The 15,358-nt window shown below is 41.4% G+C and overlaps 1 protein-coding gene across 20 annotated transcripts in view; it reads left to right on the forward strand.

Annotated features, from left to right (window-relative positions):
- elna (elastin a) overlaps positions 1-15,358 on the forward strand; it is a 53,819-nt gene that overhangs the window by 6,791 nt on the left and 31,670 nt on the right. For all 20 annotated transcript variants that reach the window (XM_080288978.1, XM_080288977.1, XM_080288959.1 and 17 more), the window contains exons 2-5: positions 6,583-6,651; positions 8,339-8,386; positions 9,436-9,516; positions 9,723-9,749. In XM_080288978.1, coding sequence (XP_080145104.1) covers positions 6,583-6,651; positions 8,339-8,386; positions 9,436-9,516; positions 9,723-9,749 — 225 coding nt within the window. The remainder of the gene's footprint in view (positions 1-6,582; positions 6,652-8,338; positions 8,387-9,435; positions 9,517-9,722; positions 9,750-15,358) is intronic.

Here is a 15,358-nt window from a genome sequence, read left to right on the forward strand (position 1 = left end):
TGCAAATGCAAATTCCCTGGAAACGAAATAATCAACTCTCGTCAGAGTTTGAATGTCAAGTGTTGACAAGATTTTCACGCTTGAAGCAACCCTCATTGCTGATACACAAATTTAGAAAGTATTATTTTCCTTGCATAATGTAAAAATATAATAATGTGAGGTTGAGCTTTTCCACACAGCTGCAACTTGGCTGTGATTTATATAAGACTGGAAGCAAACATTTAAAATAAGTGGTGCGCCTTGAGCTACCGATAAGAAACTGTCTTATAAAACAGTGGCTATTTTAAAAAGTAATAAAAATCTGACTAATGACACTTCTGACACCTTTGTAAGAAACGTGTCCCTCTCTTAGGGAGTCTAGGAAATGTTGCCAATCACTAAAATAACAGAATACATGACAGGGTGAGGAACACTACATGTTGTAATGGGATACATAAATGCACCAACACAGTCTAGAACTGTGTGTTAAGCTACTCACAGGGGTCCCTGTAGCTGAAGTGAATAATGTTGAGCATTTTGCTGCAGTACAATGATCTGCTGGGGAATCTTAGGTCCTTGCATTGACCTGGCCTCCAAACTTCCAAATCCCTTTCCAATTGAGCATCTGTGAGAAACATCAGAAAAAGCTGGACCCAGAAAGGCCCCACACCACAATCTATATCCCAGTGTCAGGGAGCGCAGGATAGCCCTATGGATCCCCTGTCTCCCCTGTCTATGATGCTGACTGGGAGTTGTTTTGGCAGCAAGAGGGACCACTCCACAATTTGATTATCCAAAAACTTTTTTTATTAGCTGTTTTTCCCTTAGCTAGGAGTGATGAGTTAGCTGTAGCCTATTCATGCTGTCATAGGTCCAGAGGCTAGGTAACCTCAGATCAGGTCCTTTATTTGACACAGGCCTAACACAAAGACACACGCTCACTCTGACATCAACACCTACAGTACGGCCAATGTAGAATCAGCAATTAACCTAGTAATCATTTTGTTAGACTGGCAGAGCTGCAGAGAACTCCACTCATTCATACAAGCACTTTTTTTTTACATCTACTTGTTTTTCTAAGCTCTGGTGGATGCATCGGCGAGCAACATGAGGTTCAGTATCTTCCACAGGGATACGTTGACATGCAAACTGGAGGTCACTGCAGCCATTGTTTTTTTTCTGTGGTGAATTTTTAGATCTTTGAAGCTTTTTCCCAGTTCTCTTGTCGCTCTTTTCCCTGTTCTGGCCCCAGTGTTAGCCGAACAGCAATCAGCAGAAGCATACTCCTCCAGCGATGCACAGAGAAGCTCTTGGAGGATTGCACAGGAGTGTATGTGGGTTTGGTGAAAAATCCTCTTTTCCCCATTAGGAAAGTGACAATCCCCACTAGGGTATAAATACCTGGGACTATCCACCATTTGGTTTTAGAACTGAAGAAGCCTCTTAGCTGAGAGGTATGGAAGCCCATTTCCGCCACTAAAAAAAAAAAGTATCCATAACTAGGGATGGGTATTGATAAGATTTTCACGATTCCGATTCCATTTTTGATTCTGTTTAACGATTCGATTCTTTATTGATTCTTTTTAAAAAAGGAGAACACTAAGGTCGATTAGCTTAGAACTTTGTTTTATATCTTCTCTTTGAACAAGATAGAAATTTAGGAGTAACATGGCCTTACAAACCCAGTAGTGAGATCTTAAGAGATCCAGCCTACGGCTCTTCAATGGGGTGTCACAGGGTCCCCAGGAAAAAAATTGTAAATGTAAAATAATAAAATAAATATTCTTCTGTAGCAATAACAAAGTCTAACATAAATTATTCTGTAGCAATTACACAAGAATATCCAGAAATGTCCCTGCCTACAATTAAACACATTCACTTACCGAAAATCGGGGGCATCTGCTGTGGCAAATGGGTGCAAGGCTTTTACCACAAACTTAATCACTGCTCTGTGACATTCGTCTATCCTGGCCTGCAAGGAGACGCTACCGGTAGACTGCAGCGAGAACTGCCAGCATCTGAGCCAGACTCTGTCTGTCTCTCTCATCATGGTCACCTAAATGCACAGTAATGGCAGGTTTTGTAATAAGGCAGATCGCGCTAACATAATATGCACTGTTAGTTGATTATTTACCTGCCGCATTAACGGGAGAGGACGTGCAAACGTTACCGCTGCTGCTGGGTTGAGATTCATGAGTCCGGAGCAGAATTAAAAACACGACATACATTTAAGGTCATCGCGTGTTTTGTGAGCAAATGCTTTTGCATATTCGTAGTGTTTCCTCCCTTAAATGAAAATATCTACTTTGCAAGTATTGCAAGTTGCCCTGTTGTCATCTGTTCTCGTAAAGTATAACCAAACTTTTGAGCGTTTGAGCCGCCATGTTTCCTGCCAGGTAAATGACGCTCCGCAACGTGGTGACATTATTCGGGGCGACTGGAATCGATAAGGGAATCGTTTGCAAAAATGGCAAACAATTCCAAGGAATTGAAACAGTGGGAACCAGTTCTCAACAAGAACCGGGTTTCGATACCCATCCCGATCCATAACTCGAAATTTCAACTTATCAACTTGAAATTTTGAGAAAATTAACTTGAAATTTCGAGTAAGCTCTGCCCATCAGTAAGCTACGTGGAATGCGCACTCGAAGCCGGATCGAGAGTACGTTTGCTGATAGTAACACCATGTGATTCAGCTAATAACACAAGGATTTCGTCATTTGTGAAGCCACACTTTGTGCATTCATGACTGGCTGTAATACTTGTACTTTAGCTGTAGCATTTGTAGCTGAGGGCTTCAGCTTCCGGGTAACAAAGAAATTACGTAATTCATGTAGATTACTGAATTTCGATTTAATAACTCGAAATTTCGAATTATTAAATCAAAATTTTGAGAAAAGTAAGTCAACATTTCAAGGTACTTTTCCAAAATTTTGAGTTAGTAAGACAAACTTTCGAGTTAATAAGTCGAAATTTCGAGTTAAGTCTATTTCTCAAAATTTCGAGTTATGGATCCTTTTTTTTCTTTGTGGTGGAAACAGGCTTCCATAAAGATGTGAAACATCATCACGAAAATTAATTAACATCCAGTCACTTTCTTTCTAAACTCCATAGACTACTATGACTTGAATGACTAAGAACCTACACAGACAGACTAAACTATGCTTGAGGTCTATCTCACACAGTAGTCCCACTTGCGCTTTTGTTAATCAGAGGCAGCCAATCAGAAGAATGTTTGCTTAAAGTGCTAAAAAAAAAAACCCAGCTTATTTCAGACAGTGGATAAGCTGTGTGCACCAAAACCTCAGGATAGGAATTATTGTGTAAATGATGAAAAAAATCCTCTCGTACAGTCCAAGAATCAAATGATGGAGGTGAAAATAAGGATAATAGGCTGTGTTTTATGTTATGACTGATCAGTCTGTGTAGATTTGGATGTGAGGTTTGGATGTTTGCAATTATCCTGAGGGTTACAGACAGTACAAAAGTGACTTCTTTTCCTTCTCTGTCTTTATTTTTTGCAAAGTTAACTACTGAAGTGTAGCTCAGAGTCGCCTAGTTTACTGGCTACACCACATCAAAAACTTTCTTGACATCTCTTGACAGGTTTCATTGCTTGTCTTCAGTCCCCCTGCCTCCAAAATGTGCCGTAAGGGTGATTCATATCTGGCAGGCCCTTAGACACCATGTTAGGTGAAAGTGGCGAATTATTATGTCTTTGCCTTTGTGGTGGGTGGAGTGATTGCTCTAAATGTTGCTCCTTTATGTTTCACTCAAAAGTGATGCAGCAATAGCTATTCCTGCTGGCAGGCTTAATTATTTAATGTGGTGAACCACACTGAGGCAAGCTCCATCTTCCATTATGAAGAGAAAACTAGAATTTTGTGCTTTAATCTTAACATCGTCTTCTGTGATTAGCATGCAAAATACCACAGGAAGTCTCAGGATCTCGTCCCCAGATAATGAACTTTGTACTTTGTTGATGACTAGCTTACTGACAAACCATTGACTAAGAGTCCCACAGCTGGACCACATTCAAGTCCAAAGTGAAACTGGTGACAAGTCAAAATTGCTGCCAGGGTTCCTGTGAGTGCATGTACATCATCACCCTCTTAATATGCACAGAGCACCCTACAGAAAAAAATACAGTCTGTGCACCCTATTTAGGTTGTAACAGTCACTAACATTTAACTGATACCAAGAAAGCTTATTTCTCCCTACACAGCAGCCAATAATTTATTAATATTTTCTTTTCCCCTTCTTATTTATCCGAAGTTGTCACAACTTCTTCTGTTCCAGTGGAGATAACCTGTACCAAGAAGGTTTCTACACATAAAATTATATTTGTTATGATTACCTTTTAGCTTTTACTCTTAAAAAAAAAGGGGGAGAGGGGCTTTTGCGGGGCCACCAGTCTTCTTTTCTCAACACCATGCACGTCACAAACACCCAGAAAACTTGACTGTGCAGTCTAAATCCTGCTTGCTCTCCGAGTCAGTCTTGTCCTCCACACACATTCCAACACATTCCCATGACCTGGCTGAGTTCATGAGGAACATAAGCACATGATGATGGTGATGATTAAGAAAATCATGAAGAAATCTTCAAATTTATTGACGTAGGTCAGGGCACTTGGCAGAGGTCAGTTTGTGCCTTATTTGGATGCACGGTCTTGGTGAACCCGGTGCACTCTGTGGATGTGGTACAGTAGCACGACTGGATTCTAAGCAGGAGGAAAACTGGAGCAGACCCGCAGTCCGTCCTGCCTCACTTACAATGCCAGCACAGGAAATCCTCCTTTTGATTGCTAAATGAAGGCGCAAGATTGAGAACAATAACTGTGCGTCCACTGTGTAGTGCCTTGCACTTGAGCTCTATGCCATGGAGCCACGGGCATGGGCAAACTAATGGAGACTGACAAACATGTGCACTGCATTTCAAATTACTACAAAGCACTTTTTTGTTTCAGTCTGTAAGGCCAAACCTCAAGAAATGTGATCAGTCCAGCACTCTGATCCTTCCAGCGAGGATAAGTTAAGAGAGACCCTATCATTTGTCCTACACTGCAGACAACCACAGGGGTTATAAGACCTTTCTTGACGCATTACTTTTTGCCCAACACAACATTTTATCTCTTCATCATAAAAAATCGTGTTTATCCCTTAACTATCAGCACAGTTGCAAAGTATCCGAATGAGTGTGACACTATTGTCCATAGCTTCACTGCAAACCACTTACAGCTGCATCAGTACATTTAAATTAAAGATTTTCATACATAATTTGCTTGTAATTTAATAATCCAGCTGTGTGTTAAAAAATATCTTCTTCTTCCAGTCCAGGTGGTTCCTGCATCATCCTCTAGGACTGTGCACTTCACTAGTTCCCCCCACTGATTAGCACTGCTTTATTAGCCTCAGCTGCAAAACTGATAATAGTTGCACAAATCAAAAATATGTCACAGGTTGTTAGCGCTTTCTTCAATCTGGCGTACTCGATAAAATGCATGGGCTGGGTTTTTTGGTTTTGGTTTTGGTTTTGTTTTTTTGTGCCATGTGTGATGAACTTCGATTCATCCAGCTTGGACAGCAATACCTTGTAATGTTCCTCTTCTAATGGCCTCACCCAGTGGACGGAACCGAAAGCCCAGTTTTCAAAGTGTATTCTCTAATAAACACATGAACGCCTTTGACATGTGTTTTAAATTAAATTGCCTTCCAACACATATAAGAGCCATTAAACATAGTGGTCTTACAGCCACATTCTCTCATTTACATTGTGTTTTTGTGATATAAACCAGGTTTTCCCCTCAAAAAATATTACTTGTAATTTTGGCTTTAGCTCACCGGTCCCGTTGGATTTAGCTGTTAGTCCTCCCAGAACAACTGCAGTCATTTTTTTTAAGTCTCCATTTCTTTTTATTTCTCTTGTTGTTCCTTGCACACATGAGGCCACCATGTCTGGGATCCAGAACGACCATCTCAGGAGTTACTCACAGTTGCAGCCAAAAATCAGCCGAAAAATAAGGCTAGGGGATGCAGGTGGGGGTTGTGGGTATCCAGAGTGGTGCAGTAGGATTCAGAAAGAAAGTTTCCAACTGCAGTACCTCATCAGTAGTTATAGTTTCCCTTTCACTGTGGATTCGGCTGCAGCGGCTGTGTGCACGTTTCATTTAATTTCTGCAACCTGGGGCGGATGTGTATACCAAGGACGGATTCCATTTTTGCTTTATAATAATAATAATAATAATAATAATAATACATTTTATTTAAATAGCGCCTTTCAAAGCACCCAAGGACACTGTACAACAGATAAAAACTGGAAATATACACAATGATAAAAATAGAAGATAAAAGTTAAAACATACAGAAATTTAAGAATGGGCAATTTTAAACAGATGAGTTTTGAGGGTGGACTTAAAATGGGTCACGGATGATGGAAGTGTTTAAGAGTGTTTGTCCAATAAATGAGCTATTTGTTTAGAAATGCTATTAGAAGCAATGTGCTTTTTTTTTAAAAAAATGGCTGCATGCCCATATTTCTAGTTAGTGTCACATGTGTTTGTGATAGAAGATAACTTCTTGCTTTTTCTGATCTGTGCTCCAGGTGTGTATCTACCACCTGGTGCTGGGTTAGGACCAGGAGGCGGTGGAACAGGAACTGGATTCTTTCCAGGTAAAAGAGCATCCACCCAGTGTCTGCACAATTTAAAAACAAAAAAACATCCAGAACGCAGCCACTATAAACAAAGTCTGCTTCTCTTTAGAAAAGGTATGAGAGGTACATTGAACTACCGTGGAGCAGAAGTTTAACTAAAAGAAATAGTAGTATAAGAATCACTGCAATGTGAACATGCAATTGACTCAAAATAAAGACACTTGCAGTATTATGTGCAAAAGAATACGAGAAACATAGCACTCTGCTTGGCAGTGCTTTGTCATCAAACTTCAAAGCTGAGTTGATAGTTAAGTCTTGGCACTGATGATTCAAATGACTGAAAGTGGCTCACACAGATTTAACGTTCTTATTTATAACTGAAACCTAAGGGGTCTGTTTCTGTCAAAAGCATAAACTGGAAAGTCTGAAACTGAGTAAATATTTAACCCAAAAAGTCTTTCAAGGGTGAAAATGTGCATGTTTGTGACATGTAATCATCCTTTTCTCTTGTTGTATGTACTCAAAAATATACACTCATATGAAAAAGAAAGTTTTCACATGACTTCATGCAGTCCTGTCAAAGCACACTCTTACTGCCTCCAGAAGAATTAATAAGGTAAGGAGGAGCCAGGTGCTGCTAATCAAATGCGTATAATTAATCATGAGGAAGTGTGACCATTTCCAAAGGTTGCCTGAAGAAAGCGTCTTTTCTCTAAAATAAACATGACAGCATGGCTTAGGCTTGCAAAGCTGCATTTGAACAAACCACAAGATTTCAGGAACAATTTCCTTCGAGCCAAAGTAGAAATGCTTGGCCCTAACGCACAGCATTGTGTCTGCTGAAAACCAAACACAGCATATCAAACACATCATACCACCGTGGTGCAGGGGGGATGATTTCAGTTTATTTTGTAGCCACAGGACTTGGGCACCTTGAAGTCACAGAGTCGACCCTGAACTCCTCTGTCTCAAAGTATTCTAGAGTCAGATGTGGGGCCATCTGTCAAACAGTTAAAGCTTAGCTCAAACTGGGTCATGCAACAGGACAGTGATCCCAAAAAATTTACAGCAGAATGGTTGAAGCAGAAAAAAATTAAGGTGCTGCAATGACCCAGTCAAAATCCAGACCTCAACCTGACTGAAATGCTGTGGTGGAACCTTAATAGAGCCGCGCATAAACAAATGCCTGCAAACCTCAGTGAACTGAAGCAACCTTGTACAGGAGAGTGAGCCAAAATTCCTCTGCAACGATGTGAGGGGCTGATAAAGTCACACTGAAAATGATTACTTCAAGTTATTGCTGCTAAAGTTGGGTCTATAAGCTATCGAATCATGGGGCATACTTGATTTTTCACCAGACTGCACGGAGTCCTGTGCAAAACTTGACTGCATACAATCAATGTATAAGCACATGCATTCAGTGATTTATAACATATACCTTAATGTATGCATGTGCAGCATTGTCATTTCTGGAAAAGGAACACAGATTTTGAGCCTCACAAGCGGACTTATGTGACCGTGCTTCATCATGATATAAAAACTTATATGCAAGTATGTAGTAACCCTCAGAAGATGCCACAAGACACTCCTGGTGTCCTGAGAGAACTTATGACACAAGTCAGCTGGCATGATGATAAACTGTGATTTACCTTACTACATGTAGGCAAACCATAAATCAATAGTTGTATGACTGTTATTTTACTAGGGGCTGCTGGAGGGTTCCCTGCGGGCTATAAACCAGCTAAAGCTGCAGGTGAGTAGAAGAGATTTTTTGATTTATGACTTTTCCCCCCCAAAAAATAAAAATAACTTCTCAAGAATTGCATCTGGTTTATCATGAACCGGAGCATTCATGTCTCTGTCTGTGATGTGGACAAATTAAACAAAATTATATCATAAAAGTCTTCTTCAAATATGTATATTGGAAGAATTGTTTTTTAGCCTCATGGAGCTGTGCATGGATCAAGGCAATTTTATGATAATTCAACTTGGTTTAACTCATTGTCTTCCAGCTACTGATTAATATTTATACATTTTTAATAAGCTTCAGCATCATCTAGGCCGCTCTTTGAAGAGAGTCTTTCATTCGGCTCAGCCTAAATCAGCGATATTTTCCATGTAAGTTTCTATAAATCGAGAAAGTAGTGTCATTGCAGGCACAGGTATTCAGTCTGATGATTATCATTTCACACATCAGCAGCAGATACTCACACACACAATTTTAGCAGCAGCTTTACACACCCTGTGTAGTGCCCTGGCAGGGCTTCAGCTCCCATTTGCTGAACAAGTTTGACCTTGTGCACCTTTTTCATTTTTTTGCTATATTTTATGCTAATGCTATTTGAGGGCTATGCGCACGTTAAGTTTACAACATTAAGCATGCAACAGTGTAACATTAGTTCCATAAGAAACAGACTGCAGTCCTTGAGACAAATTTCCCTGTCAACGCTCGGATTTGGTTCGGCCGGATCAAGGGGAAACAACTGGTGAGACTTCCTTATCACGCCACCACAAGCTAAGATTAATTAAATCCAAGGGATATTGCTGAGGCAGTAAAACAATGTGTTTGAGGGCTGACCGCTTTTAATAAGCCTGTTTGCTGGAAGGCATTATGAGTTTTCTCTTATATGGTCTTTAACAATGATTACCGTGATAATTAACAGCCATCTCCAAATGGTAACGATGAAGACAAAATGACGACATGACACGAGATCGTTACAGAAACAAACACAGCAGTGCGACCGTGATCAGCCTATCATTAATGTTGTCATCACTTTTGTCATCATCTGCTGTTTCTGTCAGGAGGTTATGCAGGAGGAGGTGGAGGCCGAGGCCTATTCGTGCCAGGGGCAGGTGGCCAGGTCATTGCAGGATTGCCAGCAGGTATGAAGCAACTGCGCTTAATTGATTTAGCTGTCGACCAGCAATGCACCTGCCTTTAGGAGCCGCTGTCATTACACATAATCAGGCAAAGCATTTCGGCATCTTAAGTCATAGCTGTCCGTTTGTGTTAAAACAGTTTAACAAATTATGTCACAATCAGATAATCACACAGTCCTCGCATATTATGTTTGCTTTGACTTCAACAGGACAAGGTGGAAAAGCCCCTAAACCAGGTAAGCTGGAACATTTTTTTAGTGTTATTGTGGTTTTTATTCTATCGTTTTACTGATATTAAAACAGACTCTGATTTTTACATGGAGCTAACACTAATCTACACTTTCACAAAATATTTTGAACCCACTATTTTTGCTCTGTTTCCACATGATGCAGTATTGCAATAACAAGGAGATTTTACACCATGTTGGACGGTCTTGAAAGGAAGGAACTCTAGTCACTCTATGGTCTGCATTACCTTTACCCACCCAGTCCTTAAAGAGACAGTCTATTGATCGGGTGTCAGCAGGTTGTCCTTATCAGCCCTGGGGTTTTTTGTGGTGGTGGGGTTGGCATCTCTCTGGGGAATCCTGACTGGGTGGGATCATACATACAGATTTCTCTACCTCTGCTGCATGAAAAGGATTAAGGAGTGATGATTGGCAGAGTGCAAACAGCTATCAACGCCTGCCAAGCAGTGGTGCCAGAGCACTGATTAATGTTATTGTAAAGCTGGACCCTCACAATATCTGGAAACCTCCGTGTTGAAATTTACCACAGCCCTTCTCTCCGATACTGTACAATAAATATTTTCCTTTGCTGTATTTTAGTCTGCACCGCATTGGTGCTCTAGTAAATTTAGCCATCATTTAATTTCCCCCAAGCACCGCTGATACAATCGCAGCCTACCTCTCTGTGTTTAGAAAGATAAGGGACCAAGCAATGGTTCTATAGTCCTGATAACACATGGAGCGGGGTCCCTCTGGAGTGCCACACCCTCACCCTCCAACCAAAGAAGCTGGAAAGCACTTTTGTGAAAATGACCTAATATCCAGCATTTGGTGGAAGTTGACTTTGGCCGGGCGCAGCAGAGCATTACTGGAGAAATATTGCGCTTTTGTGTGCATTTAAGACCGCTCTCTTCCTCACCGTGTACACGGCAGGAATTAAATTGGTGAGAAAAAGGGAAGTGAGAAATGTTTTAAAAAGCTCCTTTCGTGTTTGTTTTAGATCAGTGCTCCGCTCTGAATCCATACTAATCTTTGTTGTATGGAAAATACTCACAGTGCATTACTGGGGTTTAGCTAAGACGCTTTTTTTAAATGGAAAAGAAGACTTAAAGTCTCAGGGGAGCAGTAATATGTTCCGCTTCATGGCTGTTCACAAAGCTTTGAATGTTGGTTTCCATCAGAGCTGCTTTCCTTTCCATCAGAGGAATATTGCCTGAAGCCTTACAAGCATGAAGCCTCCATTAATACACAAATGTATATCTACAGTTCACCTGTAAGTAAGACTCACACAGCGGCAGGTAGAATCCATCCCATTGGTCAGTGTCTGCAGGCTTGTGCTGCAGAGAGAACATGCAACTATCACGTGAAAATTCACTGACATGTTTTTAGTTTTTCATTAATCTTCAATATTAAGAGCAGGATTGTCTTTCTAAGGACACACAAATGCAAACACTGGTCAGCTAATCTCAGATGCATGCTCACATAACAAGAGCTGCCATTCATTCTTCTGATGAAGTCAAGCAGTGACATTGCATTCCTCAGATATGCACCTTGCCTTTGCAGTAATGGAGAACAGCAGCTGGCTATGTGAGTAGCGTGACTGCAGTGAATTGCAGCGTAACTCATGCAAGACCTTGTAAATGTTACACTAATTGTGAAGTCTGTCAGCATCCAGCTCTGACAATACAATGAAAGGTGGAAGGAGGAACTTTCTCCTTATGAACAGCTGTTGGAGCCCTTTTCTTGTGCTGCCTCAAGCGAAGGTGGAATCAATACTCATAGCGTTATTGCTGAAACTTGGCTCTCGCCGACCAGCCTCTTGTCACTTTCAGGCAACGTGAACGCAGTTAACGAGAAACATAGAGGTTACTGTTTTTGCTGTTGGTGTAATTTCTTTGTACGATTACAATGGTCTGTTTTAGCTTGAGAAAAGATGTGTCTGTGTGGGAGAGCTGCAATGTGTTTACACTCAGCCTACCAGTGGACTCTCCAAGATTAATAAACACTGAAGATCATAGACAACATGTTGTCTGTCTTCATTTTCTAACGCTGTCAGAAGCTGACAAAAGCGAGCCTCGGCCTTTGAGCAATGAAAACGTATATGAGCCATTGGGATCTGTAAGCAATTTAACAGACTATAGATCTCATACAGCAGATGGATGAAATACTGCTCGTGTATAGCTTGTCTGTCGAAAGCATCAGTGGCAGTCGGGCTTTTATTAGTTTCTAGGCTCATAATGTTATAAAATAGGTATGTGTGAGCAAATAGCAACGACTAAAGGAAAAAACTAATGGCTGGCTGGCAGCAAGTCGCAAATCTGAAGAAATTAACATCTCAGGAGAAGACAAGTAGGCATCAGGTGTCACTTCTCTGTAAGAAAGTCCAACACTAGCTTTTAGGAAAGCTGTCGCTGAACAGTCTCTGTGCTATTCAGGACAGCTGAGTACACTGAGTTTCTGAGTAAGCTCTGCCAACTGCCATCCAACCACAAAGAAAGACGGAAATTGATATTGTGAGCCTGGTAATGTAAGCCCACTGCTCGGCTTAACCTTGTGATGCAACTGCAGTGTAGTACAACTCAGCATTACAACATGAAGTCTCCAAAAAGTCTTTGCGAAGGCGCAGCGGGATTTGTTGCGGAGCCGTTTATGAATAGATAAGCGTACTGGAAAAAACTGGCAGCTGAGTGTAAAGAGTCTCGCCTTTTCTGTGGCTCTTCCACTGAAACATGATGATGAAAAGTATTGGAAAATGTAGTCAAAAATCCTCCTCGGAAAATTTGAGATACATGTAACATTTTGGTCCACACAGAAACATGTCTCTGAGTTGTTTTGGCAGTCATATGGACCTGCGTGGCAGCAGGCCAGCAGAGAGTTGTGGCTGCTGATTGCAGAAAATACATGCAGGTGGTGGGCTTGAGTGTTCGCAGCACTTTAGACTGTTTGTGAAAATCTGAAATAAATGAAGATATTCACTTTAATACCATCACTGGGGGAAAAAAAGCCCCTGTAATTCGTAAGAAAACAGTTATTTCAACACACGCACTTCTTTTTTTTTTCACCTAAAAACTCAGAATTTCTTTTTTCAGTTAATCTTTCTAGGATTTAAAAAGCAGAAGTACACCTGCTTTTCTTTTCCTGCTCATCTTCTGGTTCATATCGCGGCCATTGTTTGAAGACGCACCAAGTGAACTTGTCTTCTTCAAAAGCAGGAAAGGCAGAGAAATTGAAGCGTGCAGTGGACACGGGGAGGACAGACGAGAGACAGGCTAAAGCAAGGAGAACGGAAAGGACCGATAACTCATGCGGACATGCCGTATATATGTCATACGCGTACACCACCTCTCACTGCCGCGCAGAGAATTATATGCGCATTCATTCGCATTGCACACATACCGAGAGAGCTCTGTGAGAGAAAGGAGACTGATAGATTGAGGTGAGGATTAAAGTGTTTAGCCAAAAGAAGATGAGCTCTGAGGAGGTTTAGTCTCCTGGAGCACATGTGGCTTTCATTACCGCAGCTCAGACCTGTCCTCTGAGCTGTCAGAGACTGGAAGCATCTGCATGTGAATATGCATGACTGTGATTGTATGTAAATATGTTTATCATCTTCATATGTGCGCAATTACGAGAGCGACCGCATGTGTGCGCGCCGACACAAACACACACAAATAGCGAATATGTATTCTGACATCGGTTTGGAGGCATTCGGCATCCCTTTCAGCACATAATAGACACACTTGTTTATGCAGGAAAAATGTGAATTATGGACTTTTCTCTATTCTTACTCAACTATCTTTCCTCTTAGTCCATTTAATCTGCCCTCCACCGGCTCTCTGCGTCAAGCGTTCAAGATCTTGGAAAATAAACTGTCTGCAACGGAAACTTTCTGATATCACCCCCACACTGGACTCAGCCCACCCAATATGCACACAGCCAACACGGCTTATTTGTTCGCATTGCAAATGCCTGTTGTCTCCCAAACAATTTTTCTTGGATTACGTCACCAGTTGTTGATGTCCTCGCGAATTCATCTCAAGAATTACATTTATATTGGATTAAAGCTTGATAAGAAGCTCTTTATTAGTTTTCATTGGTGCCTAATCAGTCAGGCGTTCCACACATCACTGTTTCTAACTGTGGTATTTCCCCACATGCAATTATAAAGTACTTTCTCTCTGCTTTAGTAATATCTCCTCAGGCCCTCACTGGCCAGTTTTGTATTTTGTTTGCACGGTTATTTTCCTGGGAACGTTACTACCGATGCATCTTGTCCGTCTCCGCTTTGTTGGTTGAGCAACTGTCCCATGACGATACTTCTCACAACCTCTTCTGACGCTCCCTTTGCCAGCAGGTCGGCAACATGCAACTGTACTTGTCCATCTGGCTGCACAGCCAAAGCGTTATTTATGTAGTGATAGAGAAATTTCTTTCTGTTGTTTTAGTAAGAGCTTATGAAGACAGGGTGAAGTCTGTGAGAGCCGATGGCCTGTTTAGTAGATTTGTTTAAGAGTAAGCATTTACAGCGCTGTTGCTGTGAGTTGGGTTTGAAGAATTTAAAGGGCCATTAAGAGGAGATTATTTGTTTGGAAAGTTTACTGTATGCATTCCAGTCTTGGTGGGTATAAAGGATCATGCATCACACGGCATCATCAAAAGAGTGGCGGGTGATTGATACATACACAGCTCACGTCTATGCTCAGGTCTGATGCAGGGCCTTAAAAATGTTGTGACTCCACATGTGTCATTTTAAAAAAAGTCACTGCAAAAGTGTTCTGGTGCTGATGTCTTGTCCTCCCAGTGCAGGTTTGCTCATTCATTAAAGTGCTCCTAATTTCAAATAATGGGAGTCGCAGAAATTATCTCACCCCTGTGAAATGTCACTCTTGGATTTCTCAATCAGGCCCAGTGCCGGGCTTGAGTAACCTGGGATGATAAATGGGTTCTGAATGACTTCAGCTTTGGCCCTTGAGGCTTCGTAGGTATCCTAACGCATTAGTTCATGCAGCAATGCCTCTGCATATTTGTAACGTGCTATTTAGTAAACAGCTTTCCCACCGTCAGTGACAGTTTATCTTCCTTTGCTTGCTTTCCTTTGTAGAGTATCCCATACAGTTTGTCATAATGAAATGCCTCTCGTGGCTGAGCGGTGATAGCAGCCTTTTTCATAACGACAGAGGAACTTGGAAAATGCTTTTAAGGCTGACTCGAGGAATCCATCGTCAATGTTTTAATTTGCATGTTATGAGCCGAGCCGACCTGTTGAGCACTAGCCTCCCCTCTGTTGTCAGAAAAGCATTCAGTGGAATGGCAGTTAGATGCATATGTGGACCATCTGGGAGAGGAAACGCACTTGGCCAACTTTACATACCATGGCCACAGGCTGCATTTGTTGACTGATTTTCTTACACCATGCATAATTTGCACAATTGAACCTCCCTGCACATGGAACCCACTGATCACAAATGAGCTTTTTTTTTTTCCCCCTAAAACTTCATCCTCTCCGAGCACATGTACTCCGTGCTTTGCTGCTCGATCTAATGCCTGTGGTTTGTTTCTGCCTTGTCTGCATGTCTTTACAGTACATTCTGGGAGTGTGTGTGTGTGTGTGCCAAGCT

This window comes from Astatotilapia calliptera, chromosome 14 (assembly GCF_964374335.1).
Source record: "Astatotilapia calliptera chromosome 14, fAstCal68.1, whole genome shotgun sequence".
Lineage (NCBI taxonomy): Eukaryota > Metazoa > Chordata > Actinopteri > Cichliformes > Cichlidae > Astatotilapia > Astatotilapia calliptera.